This window comes from Electrophorus electricus, chromosome 23 (assembly GCF_013358815.1).
Source record: "Electrophorus electricus isolate fEleEle1 chromosome 23, fEleEle1.pri, whole genome shotgun sequence".
Lineage (NCBI taxonomy): Eukaryota > Metazoa > Chordata > Actinopteri > Gymnotiformes > Gymnotidae > Electrophorus > Electrophorus electricus.
In genome coordinates, this window is record NC_049557.1 from 9,412,555 (window position 1) to 9,432,341 (window position 19,787).

The following is a 19,787-nucleotide window of genomic DNA, read 5'->3' on the forward strand; positions in this document are numbered from 1 at the left end:
TTAGAATAAAAGTTTTTAGTTATTTAAATAAATAAAGAACTATATACATAATAAATATATGCTAACATTCAATGAATATAAAGCTCTTTCAGGAACAATAAAGTATGTAGTCTCTTTTTCTCACATGTGCGTATCAAACTATTAGCAGTAGCCACTGTTAGTTTTTTGCTTTAGGTCTCGCTTTCTCTCGTTCACTCGCTCTGGGTCTCTCTCCCCTTGTTTTTAAAACATAGTGCTACATCATTCCTCCACTCTTCCCCTCCACCACCCTGATCCGCTGTCATACTGAAACCTCCAACTGATCAGTGCTCACTTTCTCCCAATTAAATGCATTTCAGTTCTTTGTGCAGGTCCATCGGTTAACAGCTCAGGGTTGATTCTGTGCTTTAGAGAACGTGCAGCCCACAGCTCTTTCCTTTCCTCTCCCGCGCGCTCACACGGACACTCGACTGCCTCTCTGCTGAAGTACGTTCAGGGCGTAGTCCATACGGCTGCGCAGGTCCGGGCTGCAGCCTGCGCTCATGAGCGCGCTCAGTTTGAAGGTGGCAGACGTGCGCTCCTCATTGATGTATGTCAGCAGGTAGTCGTCCTGCTGCGTGCACAGGACGAGTTTGGTGTGATCGTGGTAGAAGTTGACCTGTTCAGAGAGATGGGTGCAGTGCATGGTTTCTCTGGGGGCGAGTCTCCTATGCTCCTGTTTATACACATGCACTCGAACCAGAAATGCACCCAACGGATAAACTTCAAAGCCCCGATTGAAAAATACAAGGTAGGAGAAGTTTTAAATTTCACACTGTTCATTACGCAGCTGATCCTATAAGAATGCAGTGTTTCAGACGTAACAAAAAGGGGCTTGAAGGAAAGTTTCTGCAAATTGCATTGAATTCGCAGACCCAACCTACTCCAGCACAGGCATTCTAGATTAGAATACTTCTAGACTCAAGAATAGCGCTGGGATGGTGCTTTGCATACCTGGAACGTGCCGTCGTTGAAGAGCATCATCAACGCCCGGTCCGACTTCAGCCACTGCAGCAGGTAGAGACGGGGCTTTTCAGCATCCGTGTCCATCGCCATATCGCCACCCTAGAGAAAGAGCGGGAAACATGAACACCACAGCCATCCTGACTGCCCCTTTAAAGTGATATCTTACTATGGCTAAGATTTTGGCCAGTTCTCTTATTCTGCATACTGTATTTTCTTCAACTAGAGTTCAACGAGAGCTTTTCAAACTAGGGCATAGGTAAACCAGTAACGTAGTCCCATGTCTCAGTGTTAAAATTTCCTATTTCATGTTTCAATGTTAAAAGAAAAAAAAAATGCAATAACCATTCACATAGGCTGTAGGTTTACAATTTAACTGCAGGAGCTGGGGGCGGGGGGGTACTCACATCCATCAGGTTCTCCTCCATATAGTGGGTGAAGTACTTGAGAATGGTGACCTGACCCACACAGTTCTCAGGTACGTCCGTCGTGTACATCACTGCACACTGGCCCATCTCTGCATGCTGCAACACAGTCCTGCCCGAGAGAGAGAGAGAGAGAAAACACATATTTCAAAACCACATAGAAACAACTCTTCTTTCCTGCAGAATTGTCTGATTGTAGCTGATAGTACAAACTGACTTGCAGGACAAGGCAAGAGTCACTGTCCATCTGTCAGCTTTGTAGTAATTTTTTTATGCATTTGGAGTATTCTGTATTTATATGTACGTCATAAAATTAAAGCAATCTTGATAGGACATTCTTAAGGTTACAGCATGTTTTACTCATGAAAATAATTGAGCATGCATAGAAAAAATCTGTTAAATATGCGCGTTGTATAACGGTCACATGTTGCGTGACGTGTTGCGTGACAGTCGCAGATAAGAGTCAGCACTTGACAACAGTGCTCATCAATTAGTTTGAGTTGGCAGCTAAACGAGTCCCAGCACCTACGTTTTGTCAGCTAGGAGACTCATGTGTGTTCCGCTGTTGAAGAGCACGCCCACAGTGTTGTCCGACAGCTGATAGCCAAAGCCATATTTGTTGGAGTAGTCCACCCACTTCGTCACCCAGCGAAGGCTGCCGTATCCGCTAGCCTGGGGGAGCTTCTCGGCTGCGGGGACGTGAAGATCGTTAATCGCACGGTGGGTTAGGGCTAGCTAATGAATGGGTTTGGTGTGTAGATATGGTGTATGCGCCAACGTGAAGTGCTCGGAGGGGCGAGTAGGCACCTGCAGGCATGTGTTCAAGGCAACCGCGCAGGACACTAGCTACGGCTTCCGCCACAGAGCCTGTGGTGCTGTCCTCCAGACCTGCGAACCACACACCAACACGATGAGCACTCGGAGCTGCTAATGAACTGCTACGAGATGTGAAGATAACATTGACTGACTGAGAAATAGACACACACACACACACACACACACACACACACACACACACACTTACACTTACACTTACACTTACACTTACACTTACACTTACACTTACACTTACACTTACATTCGCTGCTGCTACTGCAGCTCCCCAGGCTGCCTCTGACGATCATACGGATGGGGTCTCGTGCCTGAGGGTGCCCGTCGGTTGCCTGGGAAACTGGCTTTCCAGCCGGCAGTGACGGAGTGCCTTCTTCCTAAAAAGGCAACGGAAGAGGGGGATTGGGGGGGAGCGTGCGTGGATTACAATTCTCTCTCACATCCGCTCTCATCCAATACACAGTGTCCTTCAGTTCAAGCAGCTAGAGACCGGTGCCGTACCACTGCTGGCTGGCTGAGAAGCTGCTGGTTAATCGTGGTCATTCTGAGGTCATGACGGAGCTTGTAGATGTCCTCTTCTTCTTTGGCTATCTTATCTATTACAGGAAAAAAAAAATTAAGATGGCTTGTCTTAACTGACCTTCGCTGAGCCACTTAGCAACTTACTGACTTAATTATTTTGATAAGGCCTTTGTCAGCTCTCAGGTTATGAGCGGGACTTACTGAGGTTCTCGTAGTATTTGGCTTTGTCTCTCTTCCCTCCAAAGAGGGCAGCTGCTGCCTTCCGGAAGAAGCTCTTGGCAGGGCTGGAGATGTGGAAATCTGGGGCGGAGAGGCAGCAGCTGGCAGGGAGAGTCTCCGGCACGAAGCCCTGTGGGGCGGAAAATCGACCCGTTCAGGAACGCTGGCGAACCCACGCAGCCATGGACGAACCACGGGACACGGGCCTGCGGCCCAAACCGACCTGCGTGAGGAAGTCGTGCCGCGAGATGTCGTCCAGCCGCGGCCGCTCGGACGGGCTGCGGGCGAGCATGTTGACAATGAGCTGGCGAGCAGGGAGCGATATGGTGGCAGGCAGGGCGTAACGAGCCTCTCTGATACACCGATACGTCTCCTTCAGGTTATTGGTCTCGAACGGAGGCTTGCCAAGGAGCATAGTGTACCTGCAAAACAGTGGAGACAGAAGAACACAGGGGTTAAGTCCTCTCCTCACGGCTCCTAGCCAAGTAATCGGACTGCAGCTGCGTTTACAGAACGTTTCTCTCACATTCTTCTAAGCTCAAACACATTTGACCCAGTTTTTGGTCCATATTCACATCACCCACCAAAAACTGTTTCACTATTTAGCCCCGAAGTGCACTAGTGGTGAAGTGCGGCAGTGCAATGGCACACGCGCAGGTCACCACTGGCTCTTTATGCCCCCTTGGCTGATTGGTGGACAGTTGGTGGTGGACGAGGAGGGGGAGGAGCTCAGCAGCACTCACATGACGCAGCCCAGAGCCCAGACGTCGGACTCCCAGCCGTGGCCCTGTTTGTTGAGCACTTCTGGGGAGAGGTAATTAGGCGTGCCACAGATCGTCTTGCGCCTGTTGCTCACTGGCTCCATCTTGGCAGCCAGCCCGAAATCTCCGACCTTCAGTTCCATCGAGTCACTCACAAACAGGTTCCCTGTGAAAACAAAAGGAAAAATGGTCCTCGACTTCAGCGAGACTTGAGATGAACAGATGCCAATGCGTGAAACGTGGGTTAGGAGGTAGTGCTGCATACCCAGCTTGAGGTCTCGATGGAGGATCTCTTGGTCATGGAGGTATTTCAGAGCAGATACAGTCTGCTTGAGGTAATACCTCACCTCGGGTTCTGTCAGCACTTTCCGTGACTTCAGTATGTGAGCCAGGGACTGAACAAAACAAGCATTGTCAGGAAGCATTAGAAAAAAAACAACCACATACCAGTACAGCCATCATTCCCACTGAATACAATCTCCTTGCACTTAAATAAGCGTATTTTAAACTTCACATTATTGTAACTTTAAACAGATTACACAGTTAATACAAGTCTAATCTTAAAACCAGTGTTACGGGTATGACTCACTCGTCTGCTGCAGTACTCCAGTAGAATATAAATGTTATCTTTGTCCTCAAAATGATGGTAGAAATGCACGACGTGCTTATGATTCAGCGCTCTGTGCAATTCGATCTCTCTGTTAATCTGCGAAAGAGTACGGTGCGTTAGTTCAGAGAAGCGCGGGGACATGAAACGCGCTCCCATCCGCTCACCGGCGACCCGCTCACCTTCTCCCGTTGGTGCGGCTTGGACACGCGCGCGTGCGGGATGATTTTCGCCGCGTACACTTTGCCTGCAGACAGGTCAGTCAGTTCGTAACACTTGGCGAACCCACCCTGTGGCACACACAGCACAGACGAGGACATGGTCATTCGGAACAATGCACAAAACAACACCACACGCGTGAAATTAAGCTGTTTTAACATCCGCACGCCTATCAAAACCGCCAGAGGCAGAGACGCGCGAATCTCCCACCTTTCCGAGAACTTTCCCGCGGCAGTAACATTTTCCCGTGGCCGGATCTGTGATAATTCTTGAGAAGTCCGCGGTATTGGGATTCTGATCTTCTTTTCTCCACCGCTGCTCACCGGTTTTATTCTGCTCGCACATCCTGTCGTTACTCGTCGGCGGCTCGTGAGAAATACTCCTCGGGGTCTCCATGGCTCGTGGCCGGCTCTCGCGCTGCCGCCCGGTCTTTATATCGTCCGCCCCTCCGTCTAGACTCGGTGCGTCATCGCGTGAAGGGGAAGACCTCAGCAGGTGGGCTGCGCGCTCCACCGCACGTTGTTAGGTAGGTCGTTAGGTCGTACTTGAGTTTTTGAATCATGAGTTTGAATTTTAATCGGAAATGTTACATTTTTAAAACGGCAGCAACAATAAAGGTCGACTTTGAAGCGTGGTGAGCGAGCGCCAGCGGCAGAGCGCCACCGCGCGGTGAAGCACGCGCACTTCTCGGCACCGCTCGGAAAGCAGCACAGCCGCAACGAGCCGCTTTTTGGGAGCAAGCTGAACCGCTCACTCCAAACGTTTTGTACTACGTCAGTGTGCCTTGCACTTTTGACTGAAAAGCAATAAATATTAGTTTCATCTGTACAGATTTCTAGAATGAAGTTATATACAGAGAGGGCAGGGAACGCGCGAGCTGGGGTGTCAGCGTCACTCCACCCAGAAAATATATGGCTTTTTATTTCACACGTTGGCTCACAATTTCACAGTTAGATTTACAATTATCACTCATTACAGGTTGAGGGTGTTGCATGGGTCCAGTGCATTTTACATAATAGTAAAAGTAGCATTGGCTTTCACACTGACACAGCCTAAGCACACAAGGCGAACCATTATAGTCCCTGTGAATTTATAAACATACATCTGGCAGGGAGAAAACACCGCAAGAGCCTCAACAGGCGATTGGTGGTTGTCTCGCCAGCCTGCGGACCGTGGCCATGTCGTAGGCCCAAGCCCGGTCCAACCCGTGCCCTTCTGACGCGGCCACGGGCCAATCAGGGAAGGGGAAGCGGCAGGCGATCACACGGGAATCATCTGCCAGCTCCTCCATCAGCTTCCTGGCCAGCACCTCCATCTGGATCAGAACCAGCGACACTTTAAATACATCAAACCCTCCGCACACGTGATCTGCTGTGACTGATCGCCCAGATACCACTGCTGATGTGTATCTTAAAGACTGGCTGATAGCTTTGTCATTTCAAATTTAATTGAAAAGTGAGAATCCAATGCATCTTCTACATACCACGCCAGGTGCCAAGAAAACTGTCACATTCTTGTATCCAGACAAATTGGTCTGTAAATAATAACGTGTAAAAGATAAATTACGTCTAGGGTTTGGGCCCTGCTTTCAAGCTCGGTTGAGTTTAATTAATACAACAGCTATATGAAGATTTGAATGCAGAATGTCAGCTTCGATTTGAGGATTATTTACACTTATATTTTTTGGAACCACAAAGGAATCAAATGATATAGTGCCCCATTTCAAAGGACCATAAAAACTGTACAGTTAGCTACTCTGTGGTTTTTTGACCTGCTCCAGGTTATGTCCATCCCTAGTTCCCACTCAGGAGAATCAACCAATGGTCTAGAGTTGATCCTAGATGTGGCATTGGCTGTTGTCTCACAACACAAGAGAGAGTAAAGTACATGCAAAAAAAAAAACCCATTAAATGTGTGTCAGAATAAGCTGTCTGGTGCATTGTTAAGAAGCAATGACGCACTGGAGGTTCAGCAATAGCAAGCCGACAGACATCAGAAGACCACAGTAGGGGATAAATTAATACATTTAATAATTAAGGAAAACTACGGAATAATTCAAGTCCGCTATTGTGAACTTAAGCATAAATGTGTCAAAGGGCATTATAAAGAGAAGAACACATTGCCCGACTTCAAACAATTCATCACAACATACAAACCTCTAGTAAGCCTCAAAAGCACAGAAAGGACATCCAACAGTTCTCTGGAAACACTGCATGCTCTGGGGCAGTCTTATGGACTGGTGACAACACACAGCCTGCACCACAATAAGTGATCAATAAGTGAACGAAGAAAGTGCACAGAAAAGGACTAGTCACTGTCCCAAGCTTAGCGTCTCCTCTGTGTTCAGGGTGGATAGCAGCCAGTGGAAATAGCTCGGGTTTTTAATATTGGTGGGACTGTAGAAAATAGACTTATGGTGTATTCATTATGAATCAAACTATGCAAATCCATTTGAAATGAAGCTGACATTGCGCCCTATAACTTGAGTTAATATTTCAAATCCAGCTCTGTTAGAGCAAAGACCCATAACAACAGAATAAATGTCACTACCAATTACTAACAGACTGTATCGTATATTACAAAGGATTCTTTAAACTAAAAGAAATAAATGTAAAAAAGAGTAATATTTCTAAGGTACCTTCCAGAAGTCCTTGTTCACAAATCTTGCTGTAGAGGTTGGAACTCCCATCCATAGAGCTCTGACTCTGGCATAGCCTATGAGGATGGAGTTTATTTCAAAGCCAGTACACTGGAAGCCCAATGAGGATGCAGCGAAGACCTACGTAAAACATTCAGTGAGAGCAAAGAAATGTCTCCACTGGCCTACATATAAACACCTTTACCACAATTCTGCAAAAGGCATCGCTGAAGTAAAAATAGATTTAAAAATTCTACAAAATTAAGAGGTAAAACAAGACAGTACTTATTCAACTACATAATGACTCCATACTTCCTGTCACAGCTTCTTTTGTTGTAAAGTTAAAATGGTCCACGCCAGCTCCCTACGCTCAGTTTGAACAGGCATTCTCTCTGACACAGTAACTGTGTGCAGTAACACAGTTAACACTGCAGGACATTTTCAGGCAAGCCAGTAGATCGCACTGCATTCTTACAACGTTTTCAACCCAAACGTGTTCTCACAATCTCTTGCCCATCGTAGGGACGACTGTGAGAGAAGGACATTACTACTGCAATTGGGGACAGGATGAAGAACCTTTAAAGGGCAACTGAGTTCAAACATGGTTTGTGAACAGCAGAATGAATGTACATGATGGATAGTTTACAAATGTGCAAAAAAAAAAAAAAAAACCCCAAAAAGAAACCCAAAACAAAACCGAGTAACACTGGAGACTGACTTCTATAGAGCTGATTAAACTTGCTGAGTCTGATTTAATATGGTGGTAGCTTGCATTTGAAAGCTTGCATTGTTCTCGTTGATACAAACCAATGCCCTGATTGTAAAATGATCTGCTGAAATAGGATGACAAAATGTTTTCTTTCTGGTTGGGTTGAATAACTACAAAAATGAGAAGGACTTCCAATCACCAGTTTAAATATCACACTCAGGGTGGAGTGGCACATGGTAATGACTAGAGCTACGTAATGCTAACAGTATTTACATGTACAGGTGCTATGCCTTGGATGGGATTAAATGCATGTTTTCATTTATAGATCATGATTTTTGTTTCAGCTTGCCAAATAAAAGAGTCTCTTTTAAATATCAGTTACAGTTTCTCTGGTAACAGTATTTTAACTTCCATTTGCACGACTGGTTTCAGTACAATACATTACTTTACAGTCCGAAAAACAGATAACCACATGGTTGTTCATGCACTGGACAAAGAAAGTTTGTGGGAACGGTTAATCTTTGCTCATTTGATGCATGTTCACCACAAAGGCAAAGCACTGGACTCATCCATAACCCAGTACCTTAGCGCTTCATCATGTGCTCTGCTGTGCAAGAACTTACTTACACAAAGTCTCTACTTTGTACTCAGTACTACATTAAGTGCTCATTGTACATCACATTACCAGAGGAATGCAAGACTTGACCAGGTTCTGTAAACTTTTGTGGAACTTGTAAACGTTTTGTACAAACTGTCCTTCTCTGTTGCCGTTTATGGATGTTCTCTTGCAGGATAGCTTTAGGACATGTGTACACCATCGGGACAAGACTAGACCCTCTAGAAGACTGGACTAGACATTAATGGCTTATGTTCTCATTTTATTATTATTAGGAGAGGATTATTAGCCAGAGAAGGATGGGCCCCCTCTTTGAGTCTTGGTTCCTCTCCAGGTTTCTTCCTCCTGCTCTAGGGAGTTTTTCCTGGTCACTGTCACCTTTGTCTTGCTCACTGGGGGCTTGGACTTGGACATTTGTAAAGCTGCTTTGTGACAACAAAGTGCTATATAAATACATTTTGATTATGTTAACATTTTACACTATTACAATTGTTGTTTTTCTTCCTCCAGGATGATATTTTTCTTGTATTCATATTTGATATTTACTATAAATTATAGTCATAGCACTACTATAACTTGCAGGCCAGTTAACAATTCTAACATCCTCCTTTTAGCCAAACGACAAAGAGTCTTATTAGGTGAAATATTAGATCTGTGCATACAGGTTATTATAAAATACAATGCTAATCATGAATATAATCTAATATCTTATATGGTCTCAGTGTCAGGTACCTTTAACAAGTTTTATCACAGGATTTAGTAACAGACAAAAAAAGGTCTTGAGTTGAGTAAGGTCAAACAGACTATACTGCTTAAAAAAACAAAAAACAAAGCAAAAATCCAAACTTTAAAAAAGTTTTAAAAAGTGTTTCGATAGAGATGGTCATCGAGTCTTCTGGAATTAGCTCTCACCAGTCGTCCGTCACCAGACCCGAGGTCTGCCAGACAGCCTGATCTGGACCGCAGCAGCTTCAGAACGTTCCGCGTCTGCGTGCGACTCGAGGGCAGATACGGCACCTGCGTGACACGGACAACAACGTGCCTGTAACCGCCAAGCGACGACAGAAATCCGACCTGGACGCATTCAAGGCTTACAGTTTTGCAGGTGCCGTTTACTAGGTTAGACGCCTATACCTTTAAACTTTTTGGCACTTTTCTGAACCCAGGGAGTGCAAATACGGTCCAAAGCCCGTATAAGCCAATGAGAACAGCCCCCGAGGCAGCCGTAACGACTGGCTTGTCCTGGGTAGGATGGGAAAATCTAGAACTGCCATCCTGAAGGATGATTTCGACGGAATCCTCCATGATCGACCCCTAAAACTAACCAATTCAAACCCACATCATGATGAAAAAGAAGTGATCAGATAACGCAGCAGTTATATATAAATATAATATTATATGAACCCAAGTAGTTAATCAGTGGCTCAGTAGTTTATAAGTGTAAACTATTAAGTTCATACACAATGCATGAACTTACCTAAGCATCCGCTGACTTCAGATCATCACACTAAACAAACCAAGGGTAAGGGCTTAAACACGTGCCGTGTGAATTCAGACTTGCTGGTATCCTAAGAAAACATACCATTTTAATCCGTAACGACATTGTTTTTTTTCAGCTCTCTAAAATGACAGTCTAAAACATCATTACTTTAATGTCCTTGTGAAAAAAAATGAAGAAAAAAGTAAATAAGAAATAAGACGATATAAGATGGAACGGGAAATGTAAAGTTGGTTCTCGGGCTGGTGAGGAAATTAGGGAGAGCAATAATGTAGTGTACATTGTAATCCAGCAGGGGGAAGCAAACCAGTCTTATGCTCTCGCCAAACGTTCGAGAAAATGTTTGTTGACAACTCAGACACTCCAAAATAACTCCAAATCTGGACCAGGCATGCACGACACGTGCTACAGAAAGCACGCCATGGAACATATTCTATACATTAACTTAAAAAAACTGGTTTATTAGTGTATGCATGCACAGCTGCATATGCTCCTCCGTTGCTGCTGAACGGAACTGAACGCAACACGTATCTTGTTCGCCCAGCCTAAAATACACGAAAGACGCATGTGAGACACAGAACGTGACACTGTCTTTTGAAAACAAATGTTTAGCAAACTCACACATGACCTACCTAACAACAGCGCGCTTCCCCACGGGCGTCGTGATGAGTGGACTGGAACGACGCACATGACCTCACGTAACCCGCGGGACTTCCTGCACTCTGCGGGAATGATTTATTGATACTGGTAATCATTCAGGGTAGTGACTCTAGCGAGTAGGATTAAAGTGCACTTTAAACACGGACCTACGCTGCCTCTAGAGGTTATACTTTATTAATAAAGACGGCAATGTCCAGGTCTGGTAAAATGTACTTTTTATTTACGTGTGCGAGTCTGACCGGGAAAACAGTAATACCAACACATCACAGCCAACACGATGAATCAGATGTAGACACTCGCGGTTACTAATTAGTTAAGTAATCCCTTAAACTACATTTGAAAAAATAAATGCTGCAAAGAATTGCATATTATTGCACCCTTTAAAATAGCATTTTCAAGTATCTCCACGCTTTCCCTTTCATGAAGGTTTATTTTCAGTTATCCCACCAGACGGGCACCGTTTACTCTACAGTTTATACAGCGTAATGTTGGGTTTTACGTTCTCCAGCCGTTGCTTATATGCCTAATACTGATTACATAAGTAGCAGCTTGCAGACTAATACGCCTGCAGCGAGAGCTCGCGCTGAGGCAACGCACAACCGCCCGCCTCATCCTCGCGCTGCACAAAAGATGCGGAATGGGTGTATGGAAAGCCGAAGTGGTCAAAATTCGTCTCAAACGAAACGTTTTATTTGTAAAGCGGCGTTTTGGACGCTTTTACGCCGCAAAAAACGGCGTTATTTTTCACTACACCAACAAAAACCATTAAACATTTTACGCCATGCTATGTGTCAGTTGAAAACGTCATAAAAGCGCCACTTTAAGTGTTTCAAAACACCATTGTTAATGCCGCTTTGGCGTCCCTACAACAGCATTTAAAACACCGTTTTATAACAAGATGAGTTCTGCCTACTGGTTTATAGTAAGATAATGAGCTCCCCCAGTGGTTTTGACAGCCAATAGACTTGAACGAACTTTCTTCACCCAATTGCTCACGAACAAGCTCAGACCAGACCAGTTCACTACAGACCTTAATCGGCTGATAAACCAGTGCTCAGGTTTGTTTATATTTGGGATTCAAATATGTGTTAATTCACTCAACAATTTATTTATTCATACAATTATTAGCTAGCTAGAAGTTTAGTAGACCTAGCAGTAGTGACCATGGTTAGGTACTTCAGACATCATACTTTAAATGGCCAATTTAAATGGGCAAATACTTTAAATAGGCAATTGGCTAACTAGGTTAGTTAGCTAGTAACATTTCATACACCTGGAAGATGGGGAGGAAGAACTTAAATTTTACCTTGTAGACAGACACACAATGATAGCACTTGACAATCCAGGACCTGATGTAATTCAATCAAAATTATAGAGGTAAGGGCCATTTTAAATCACAAATTATTAACCGAGTCCATTAACCCTCTATGCACCAACATCCTATAGCGGGCCAGCCGGCGCGCCCAAACGGGCATACTCAAATAAATTACTTGATAACATCCAATATTCTTAAAGTACAGTATATTTAACAACATAACATTTCTTAGGACTAATACAAGTACCTGCTTACCGATTTTCAGCTGTCTATATGCATCCATTTGCCAGAAATCGCATGCTGAAGACACTGTGATTTTCGGGTAAATTTCCACAACAACATGCCTGTCCTTTTAAGTGGCTTTTTAAAACATTCTTTTAGTATGAGATAAGTTAAAATTTTGTCATAGAAAATTCAATTACCATCAAAACAACTGTGTGTCATGTTTACATGGTATATGGAGTGTTAGTAAAGTTCTTTAATCACATGCTCACTTCTTTGCATAAAAACACACTTCACTTCATAAGCAAGCCCAAACTACACAACCTTTGGTTAACTCTAAATGCAAGTTACTGACATAAAAGTGTTCCTGAATAGAGCATTAGACCCCCCTCTTCTATTTTAGATTGACTTCTATTGGCCATTGCAGCACCATTGTCTTGGAGTGACAGCAATTCTCACCTATGTGTGAAGGGGGAAGGGGAGAGGTGGGTGACTAGCATTTACTTCCAGGTCTTTCCAAGTGTTTCTAGGGCAAGTGACGTGATTGGCAGCTGTTTCATCAAATAGAGGAGGCTTAGATGAAAACGTATACCCCTCACTTGCCTTAGTCAGTCATCCCTTTAATGTTTAAAGGTCTGCGCACTGTGTACTGTCAGTGCTTCAGTATTGTTAGCGGATAGCCTAGCACATGGGTTTGACGCTGTTTGGCAAAACTCATACAACCATAAGATTGATTTGATCACCAATACCTTTGGACATCATGGAAAGGAAGAGTTTTATTTTATCTGAAGTTAATGTGGAGTTGTTTGGGTGCTGCTAGCATGGACTAGCTTGGCTGCTAGCAAGGACTAGCTTCAATGTTTGCATAGGAAATCAATGGATGTTTCCATTCACTGCTGGAAAAATTCGTAATCCTGCTACAAATTGTAAGCATAAATGAGAAAGTGTACTATTTCTTTACCGTATTACAGCATTTACAGTTTTCCCCCAGAATTTGCAGTATTTTCCCCTAATGATGTTAACAATGATGCTATGAAGCTAAATCTGTTGTAGAACTTACTAAAGTAACTTACTGTGATGTTTTAGCAAAACGAAACATGCAAATTTGATGTATAGTGATTAATGACTTTGCATTGGAGAGGTTTTTGGACACTTCGGAGAAGTCAGGACACCTACTGGAAAACATTGTGTAGCTACTTAGTAATTTCATTTATATGCTCAAAACTGTTCAATTTATTACACAAGACCCTGGTGAATCAGGAAATGCAGAGTATGAGTGAAAATGAATCTCCAGCATCAATAGACACATTATACACCCAAAAAAATCAAAGGCTTTTTTTTTTTTTTTTTTTTTTTTTTTTTTTTTTTTTACATTTTCTTCTGTATTAGATGAACTCAAATGGAACCTAAATGATGAACAAATAAACCTGGATGTGAATGGATGTCTAGTCCCAAGTGTCTACTTCAATTTGAATCCCGAATCATCATTGTACTATGTGTACAATTTCAGATACCTAGTGTTAAAGTGAACAAATACAAATCGTTCAAAAATGATCTTAAAACTGGTAAAATACTAACCAGAGACAACTAACTGATAATTGGTTGCAAAACAAAGCTCACCCAAAGGTAGCTATAGTTGGCCAATCATGAGTTGTTTCTCACGATAAACTGAAAGCAAGTTTATCTTGCAGAAACAAATGCACATTTGTGTCAAACCTAATGGCTAGCTAGCTACCAGAGGTGCGATTTGGTAGTGTCATTATAGCAATTGCTGACTTCAGATGTTTGTTATGATTAACATGAATGAAAGGGGAAGGAGTTATCGCAACAAACTCAAGAGGGATGTCAAACTGGGAATATGGATAACGGCGCTCTTGGTCTTGGAGTATCCCTGTTGTGTACCCTTGTGTCCTTACTCCAAGTCTAGCACTGGGCAGTCGGGACGCCCCCTCTCTCAAAGTTGCAAAAACTGCTATGTCACAAAGCTTCTGAGTTTTTGATTATTTATTGAAATTTGCAGTGTCTGTCTTTGAATGGGAGCTACTGAGTATTTCCATCTTAGAAGATGGCTAGTAAAAAATAGCCTTGTTCTTTTAAAAACTATACAGATTTTAAGAGGAAAAAAATCTTAATTGTAATTATCTATGACAATGATCATCTAAAATTAAATTATTGGCACAGGCCTTGTGATGTTTTTTGAGAGAATCTCTATATAAAATGTATAAAACATTATACTGGATATTTTAAAAGAATGTTTGTTTGGTGTGCCCTCATTTTGTTTTTCTGCTTGTCTCCCATTCTATGTGCTGCTCACGTGTATGTTCTTGGTCAGGTTAGTCCCTACCACAGTGGAGTCACCTGCATGTCAGAGACACTCTTGCTGTGCTTGAAAACAGACCTCACCTGTATGATCACTCACCCTGCTGAAGAGACTGAAATGTCTGAAGTACCTAACCATGGTTACTACTGCTAGGTCTACTAAACTTCTAGCTAGCTATTAACTGTATGAATAAATAAATTGTTGAATGAATTAACACATATGTGAATCCCAAAAATTAATGAACTTGAGCACTGGTTTATCAGCTGATTAAGATCTGTACTGAACTGGTCTGGCCTGATTTCATTCGTGAGTGATTGGATGAATAAAGTTCAAGTCTATTGGCTGTCAAAACCAGTAGGAGGAACTAATTATCTTACTATAAAACAGCGTTTTAAATGGCGTTGTAGGGACGCCAAAGTGGCATAAAAAAACGCTGTTTTGAAACACTTAAAGCAATGCTTTTTACAGCGTTTTCAACAGACATATAAACTGTGTAAAATACAGTGATTTTGATGTTTTTTGCGGCGTATTCTACGGCGTAGTGAAAAATAACCCCGTATTTTGCGGCTCAAAAGCGTCCAAAATGCCGCCCCGCCGTTTTACAAATAAAACGCGTTTCGTTTGAGGCCTATTTTGTCCACTTTGGCTTTCCATAGCGTAGCGACATCACAGCGTCTAACGTTAATTCCACCAGCTGACTCCACCTCGCCACATAAACTGCCAAAGTAAGCGACCAGTTTTAAGCTATCTACAAAGATATGGATTTATATGGCAAGGTAAGACAGCTAAATGTGTTTTTTTCGAAACGGAGGCGTCGGAGTATTTAAAAGAAATATAAACATGCGTATTCACTACAATGTTGTAGTCTCTATATATATTTTTTGGTTGTTTTTAAATAATAATTTGAATTCTATTAACAATTAAGCATGTTGCTCCTATCAGAAAGTGGCGACAGAACACCCAGTGAAACACAAACGATGGATGTAGAATGTATTTATGTACGGTTACATATAACTACTGCGCATTAACCAGGATCTTAAGAGCTGTGTAGCCCATAGGCAGTCTTGGTGGAACATGTGTATAAATTTGATTTCCCAAAGCCCTGTGCCTGCTAGAGAAGATCCTTGGCCAAGGCTGAAAGAGCATGAGCCTTTTAAACACGATGGAGACATGGACAGCTCTGTGGTGCTGAGCCCGCGGCAGGCGCGCAGTCTTCATCATTTCAACACAGGCTCTTAGCGAAGTCAGCGCTCATAGTCTTCATCATTTCAGCGTAGACCTCCGTATAGCGTCTCTGTGTATTTCATGAAAATCCAAATGATTTATCAACGCTGAACTTTCTTCCGTTTTCCTCGGCTTTGGGTAGATGGCTGTCGCTCAAGATGGCAAACAGAAAGAGAGCTCTGATCAGAACTTCGACTACATGTTCAAGCTTTTAATCATTGGAAACAGCAGCGTGGGGAAGACATCTTTTCTTTTCCGCTATGCCGACGATGCCTTCACATCGGCCTTCGTCAGTACTGTGGGTATCGACTTCAGAGTCAAAACCGTGTACAAGAACGACAAGAGTATTAAACTACAGATCTGGGTAAGCCACTTAGGTTTCTGCTGTTCTGTCACCTAAAAACACGAAAGCGGTGTAGCCAAACTACAAGTACATCTGCGAAATGGGCATGGCACACAGGAAATACGTATGTTAATTAATATGTCCTAGTTTGTGACATATTGAAGTGGTGAGCAGTTTTCCATATATATATATATTCATATCCATCCATTCTTCATCTTTATTCCAAAAGTGCACCGTTTTACAAACAATGATGTGATTAAAATGAGTGCAATGTACCAGCAGTTGGCAAACAATGAGACGTGTGTGTGATTATATTATTTATATATATATATATATATATAATATATGCGCGCACAACAAGAGTAACACGAGCACCAGTGAGACAAAGGCATTGGTCCCTAGGGCCACAGCAGGGGCAGAAGGAGTGAAGGGCTGTGGTGAGGCAGATAAGCGTCTCCTCATCAGCCACACAGCATCCAGACTGCTCTGTGCTAGATCAACATGATCTGTTAACGGCTCACCCATGTTCACTCTCATGACCGTTACCAAGGTATCCATCTGGCCTGCTGCGACTGTTGGCCAAAGGGAAGGTGGATATCGATCTCTCCTGGTATGATTTGTCTGATACATATTGTTTTTTTCCCGCACGAAATCGCTAATCCACTGGTGAAGCCGCTGTAAACATCCCTCTTGGACTCTTCGGCTAAGACTCGTTTGCTCTGTGTCCAGGAAACCAGTCCTTCAGGTTTATACTGTAACCCCTTTCAACTTCCTACCTTTATGATGTAGCTAAGCCAAAACAAACATGCTACACGTTCCCTCCTTTGCAGGGCCTGGGGCAACATGGCATTGGTAATACAAGGGTTGAGCTCTTTGACCTTATTGATTTAGACAGATTATTTGAACTCAGTTAAATACATATATGGAAATCCATAATTGAACAGCCGTATGTTGTTATAAGGCACCTGCAGGCTATGATTGGCTGGCCACGATGGGCTGGTTCAGTTGTTCTTAACTGAGGGTCATGTTCCTCCACCGTCAGGACACAGCAGGACAGGAACGCTACAGAACCATCACCACAGCCTATTACCGAGGCGCCATGGGCTTCATCCTCATGTACGACATCACCAATGAGGAGTCCTTCGCAGCTGTGCAGGACTGGTGAGCTGAACATGTGGCTTTGAGGTTCTGCGTTGCACAGATCGCCAGTCTTCCCCTTTGCGCACGCCCGTGGGGAGCACTGGCATCTTCTGGTTTTGTGCACCCTTTGACGGTTTTGGCAGGAGACTAGCCCTTAACAACAGTGGCATGCAGGTGGCGGAGTTGAGTCCTGTGAGCTGCGTTCTATTTGGAGAGCAGCAGAGGGGGGCATGAGCCATTGTTTGCGTGATGTAGTGCAAAGACACAGGCTACAGGAGATGTGCGTCTTGGGATGGCTGTTTTTCTTGGGTTTTCCATCAGGTTCTCCTGCACTATGTCGATATACCCATGACTATACCCCCCCCATTGGAAACATTTTATTCTTTGGAAATGTTTTGTAGGGGTACTTTGAGACACTGTAGCCTATCTGCCAGGCACCATCCGTGTTGGCTGTGCTCTGGTTCTACATCTGCGGTCTGCTTCTGACCACAGGACCACTGCTGGGATCGTTTTAGGTGGTGGACCAATCACAGCCCAGCAATGACAGGAACGCCTGTCAAAACATTAGCAACGTTGTAATGCATGATGCGCTCATACCAGCAAACACCCAGTGACATGTTGACACCATGGCAGCATCACTGCTGTGTGAAGAATGGTGCACCGCCCAATTAATATCCGGTCAGTAGGAACAGGGTTCATTGTAACAGATGGGCTACAGTAAGAAAGTATCACACGTGCATGCTGGGAAATTCTAATCAAGTAGCTAGTGAGTGGTATATCTTCAGCTCTCTCTGGTAAAGCCTGTTCCAAAGGGAATATCAAAACGTATAAAGAGTAACTCTAATAACCAGTGTGGTGTCTGTTTACCAACTGGCTGCATTTTGTCCTTTGTTGTCTCAGGTCGACCCAGATTAAAACCTACTCCTGGGAGAATTCCCAGGTGATCCTGGTTGGAAACAAATGTGACATGGAGGAGGAGAGGATCGTCTCTGTGGACAGTGGAAGACTGCTGGCTGAGCAGCTGGGTGAGACATGGGCACTGAAGTGAGAGAAAATGGGGTCAAAATTCAGCAGTGAAGGGCCCAACTATGGTCCATGTGTTTCTGTGCTAAAGGAAAAAGAATGCTAAACTACAATCTAAACCTTTTCCATGTGAGTGCAGACTAAATTCATGGCAGGAAAAAAAGTCTGCTCCTCCAGCAGATTCTTGTCTGAAAAGTTAAATATGACCTTTTAAAAGTTCTAATCTCCAGTTGTTCTTCACAGTGATATTTCGAGCACTTAAACAACCTCCTCCCCTCCACCCCGCTCTCTCCAGGTTTTGAGTTCTTTGAGACAAGTGCCAAGGACAACATCAACGTCAAGCAGACCTTTGAGAGCTTGGTGGACATTATCTGTGATAAGGTGGCTGACGGCCTTGAGACTGACCCTGCTGCAAGCACAGGAACACCTTCAACCAGACTGACTGACAACCTCGTACCCACCCAGCAGTCAGACTGTAGCTGCTAGCATTACCGATAGGCTGTGTATGTGTGTTGCTCCTGTGCTGTTGCCAATCTTCTGCAGCATAAACACTCCAGGTGAAACTGAAGGCTGCCTGGAAGCATTTACTATTAATTCTGGAAGATTTTAGGGCAGCTTTCCAGAATGAAGCCTAGACTAAGACTGGATTTTTGATGTGGAGTCTTGAGACTGAATTTCTGTTTCTGGTGAAGCTGACCAGTGAGCAAGTAACTGTAAGGTACTGTGAAGTCGTGCCAAAATATCACTATGAAACATTGCCTGTCTGATCTCTGATAAGCCATTCTGCCACTCTGCTGGCCTTATGCACTGAAGTGTCTGTAATTCTGGTAGTTTTCCAAAGCGGTGCAATTCCCTTTACGTTTCCATGTAGAGAAGAAGCCATGGGCTGAATCCAGCAGCTCTGTTTATTCCCACTTGTCTCAGAGGAATTAGTCATGCATGTACTGCTTTCTTTTTACCTGATGCGCTGTATGTGTATGTAATGATTAAGCATTGTCTTGTCTTAACCTACTGAATGCATACTGTCATTTTTCTGATGAGATGATTGTGGCACAGGTCATATTGTCAGATATCAGTGTGTGTAATAAGAGCTGATGAATAAATGTGGCCTGTAAATTAATACATTTACCTTTTTCACTGAACATTGTTTTTCTTTTTGAGAGTAATGTTGCAAAGTGCATTATGAGATGAGGAATCTTGCAAAGTGTTATAAATATAGATGACAAAATAAGAGTCACTGAAGTATGGAGTCAACCCATGCTTTTGTTTATTTTGGTGCATATAAAACATTTTTTTATTTGATTTTCACTTTTTTTATTTTTATTTTATTTTTTATTTTTTTTACAGAAGGTTTATTCTACAGTTCTATCCAATAGACTGCCATAAATAAGGAATCCAATAAACAACTACATTTGTCTTGTGAAACCTCCAGACAAGTTGGCATTCAAGTCACATAACAAAAAAATAGTTATCCCTAAATATCTTTTTTAGCTTTTCTTATGATGTAAAAAGAT

General features: G+C 43.3%; 3 protein-coding genes across 3 annotated transcripts; 1 reads left to right on the forward strand and 2 right to left on the reverse strand.

The window, feature by feature from the left end:
* plk2b (polo-like kinase 2b (Drosophila)) lies at positions 1-5,199 on the reverse strand. Its single transcript, XM_027014386.2, has 14 exons — positions 4,776-5,199; positions 4,529-4,636; positions 4,329-4,445; positions 4,005-4,134; positions 3,722-3,905; positions 3,202-3,400; positions 2,961-3,108; positions 2,739-2,833; positions 2,485-2,614; positions 2,214-2,294; positions 1,936-2,095; positions 1,389-1,518; positions 973-1,083; positions 1-637 (listed from the first exon to the last, which is right to left on the reverse strand). The coding sequence occupies exons 1-14, from the start codon at positions 4,959-4,961 to the stop codon at positions 434-436; spliced, it is 1,983 nt and encodes a 660-aa protein (XP_026870187.2). The 5' UTR covers positions 4,962-5,199; the 3' UTR covers positions 1-433.
* A 244-nt stretch (positions 5,200-5,443) lies between these two features.
* Positions 5,444-10,755, reverse strand: si:dkey-190g11.3 (uncharacterized protein LOC567059 homolog). The gene is made up of 7 exons (XM_027014384.2): positions 10,659-10,755; positions 10,006-10,096; positions 9,663-9,848; positions 9,441-9,545; positions 7,204-7,344; positions 6,049-6,099; positions 5,444-5,880 (listed from the first exon to the last, which is right to left on the reverse strand). Exons 3-7 carry the CDS (start codon positions 9,831-9,833, stop codon positions 5,698-5,700), a joined length of 651 nt encoding a protein of 216 aa, XP_026870185.2. The 5' UTR covers positions 9,834-9,848; positions 10,006-10,096; positions 10,659-10,755; the 3' UTR covers positions 5,444-5,697.
* A 4,458-nt stretch (positions 10,756-15,213) lies between these two features.
* On the forward strand, positions 15,214-19,410 carry rab3c (RAB3C, member RAS oncogene family). The gene is made up of 5 exons (XM_027014365.2): positions 15,214-15,319; positions 15,910-16,131; positions 17,153-17,271; positions 18,151-18,275; positions 18,569-19,410. The coding sequence occupies exons 1-5, from the start codon at positions 15,302-15,304 to the stop codon at positions 18,757-18,759; spliced, it is 675 nt and encodes a 224-aa protein (XP_026870166.2). The 5' UTR covers positions 15,214-15,301; the 3' UTR covers positions 18,760-19,410.
* The last annotated feature ends 377 nt before the right edge of the window (positions 19,411-19,787 follow it).

Excerpts from the sequence above, each read along its gene's own strand:
- plk2b (XM_027014386.2), bottom strand. The coding sequence starts at position 4,961 with ATGGAGACCCCGAGGAGTATTTCTCACGAGCCGCCGACGAGTAACGAC. Across the intron at positions 4,135-4,328 it reads TGGAGTACTGCAGCAGACGA|TCCCTGGCTCACATACTGAA; the intron begins GTGAGTCATACC and ends TGTTTTGTTCAG. Across the intron at positions 2,295-2,484 it reads CTGCAGTAGCAGCAGCGAAT|GTCTGGAGGACAGCACCACA; the intron begins GTAAGTGTAAGT and ends TGTGGTTCGCAG.
- si:dkey-190g11.3 (XM_027014384.2), bottom strand. The coding sequence starts at position 9,833 with ATGGAGGATTCCGTCGAAATCATCCTTCAGGATGGCAGTTCTAGATTT. Across the intron at positions 6,100-7,203 it reads TGAACAAGGACTTCTGGAAG|ACCAATTTGTCTGGATACAA; the intron begins GTACCTTAGAAA and ends TATTATTTACAG. Across the intron at positions 5,881-6,048 it reads TTTTCTTGGCACCTGGCGTG|ATGGAGGTGCTGGCCAGGAA; the intron begins GTATGTAGAAGA and ends GTTCTGATCCAG.
- rab3c (XM_027014365.2), top strand. Across the intron at positions 17,272-18,150 it reads TTCGCAGCTGTGCAGGACTG|GTCGACCCAGATTAAAACCT; the intron begins GTGAGCTGAACA and ends TTGTTGTCTCAG. Across the intron at positions 18,276-18,568 it reads ACTGCTGGCTGAGCAGCTGG|GTTTTGAGTTCTTTGAGACA; the intron begins GTGAGACATGGG and ends CGCTCTCTCCAG.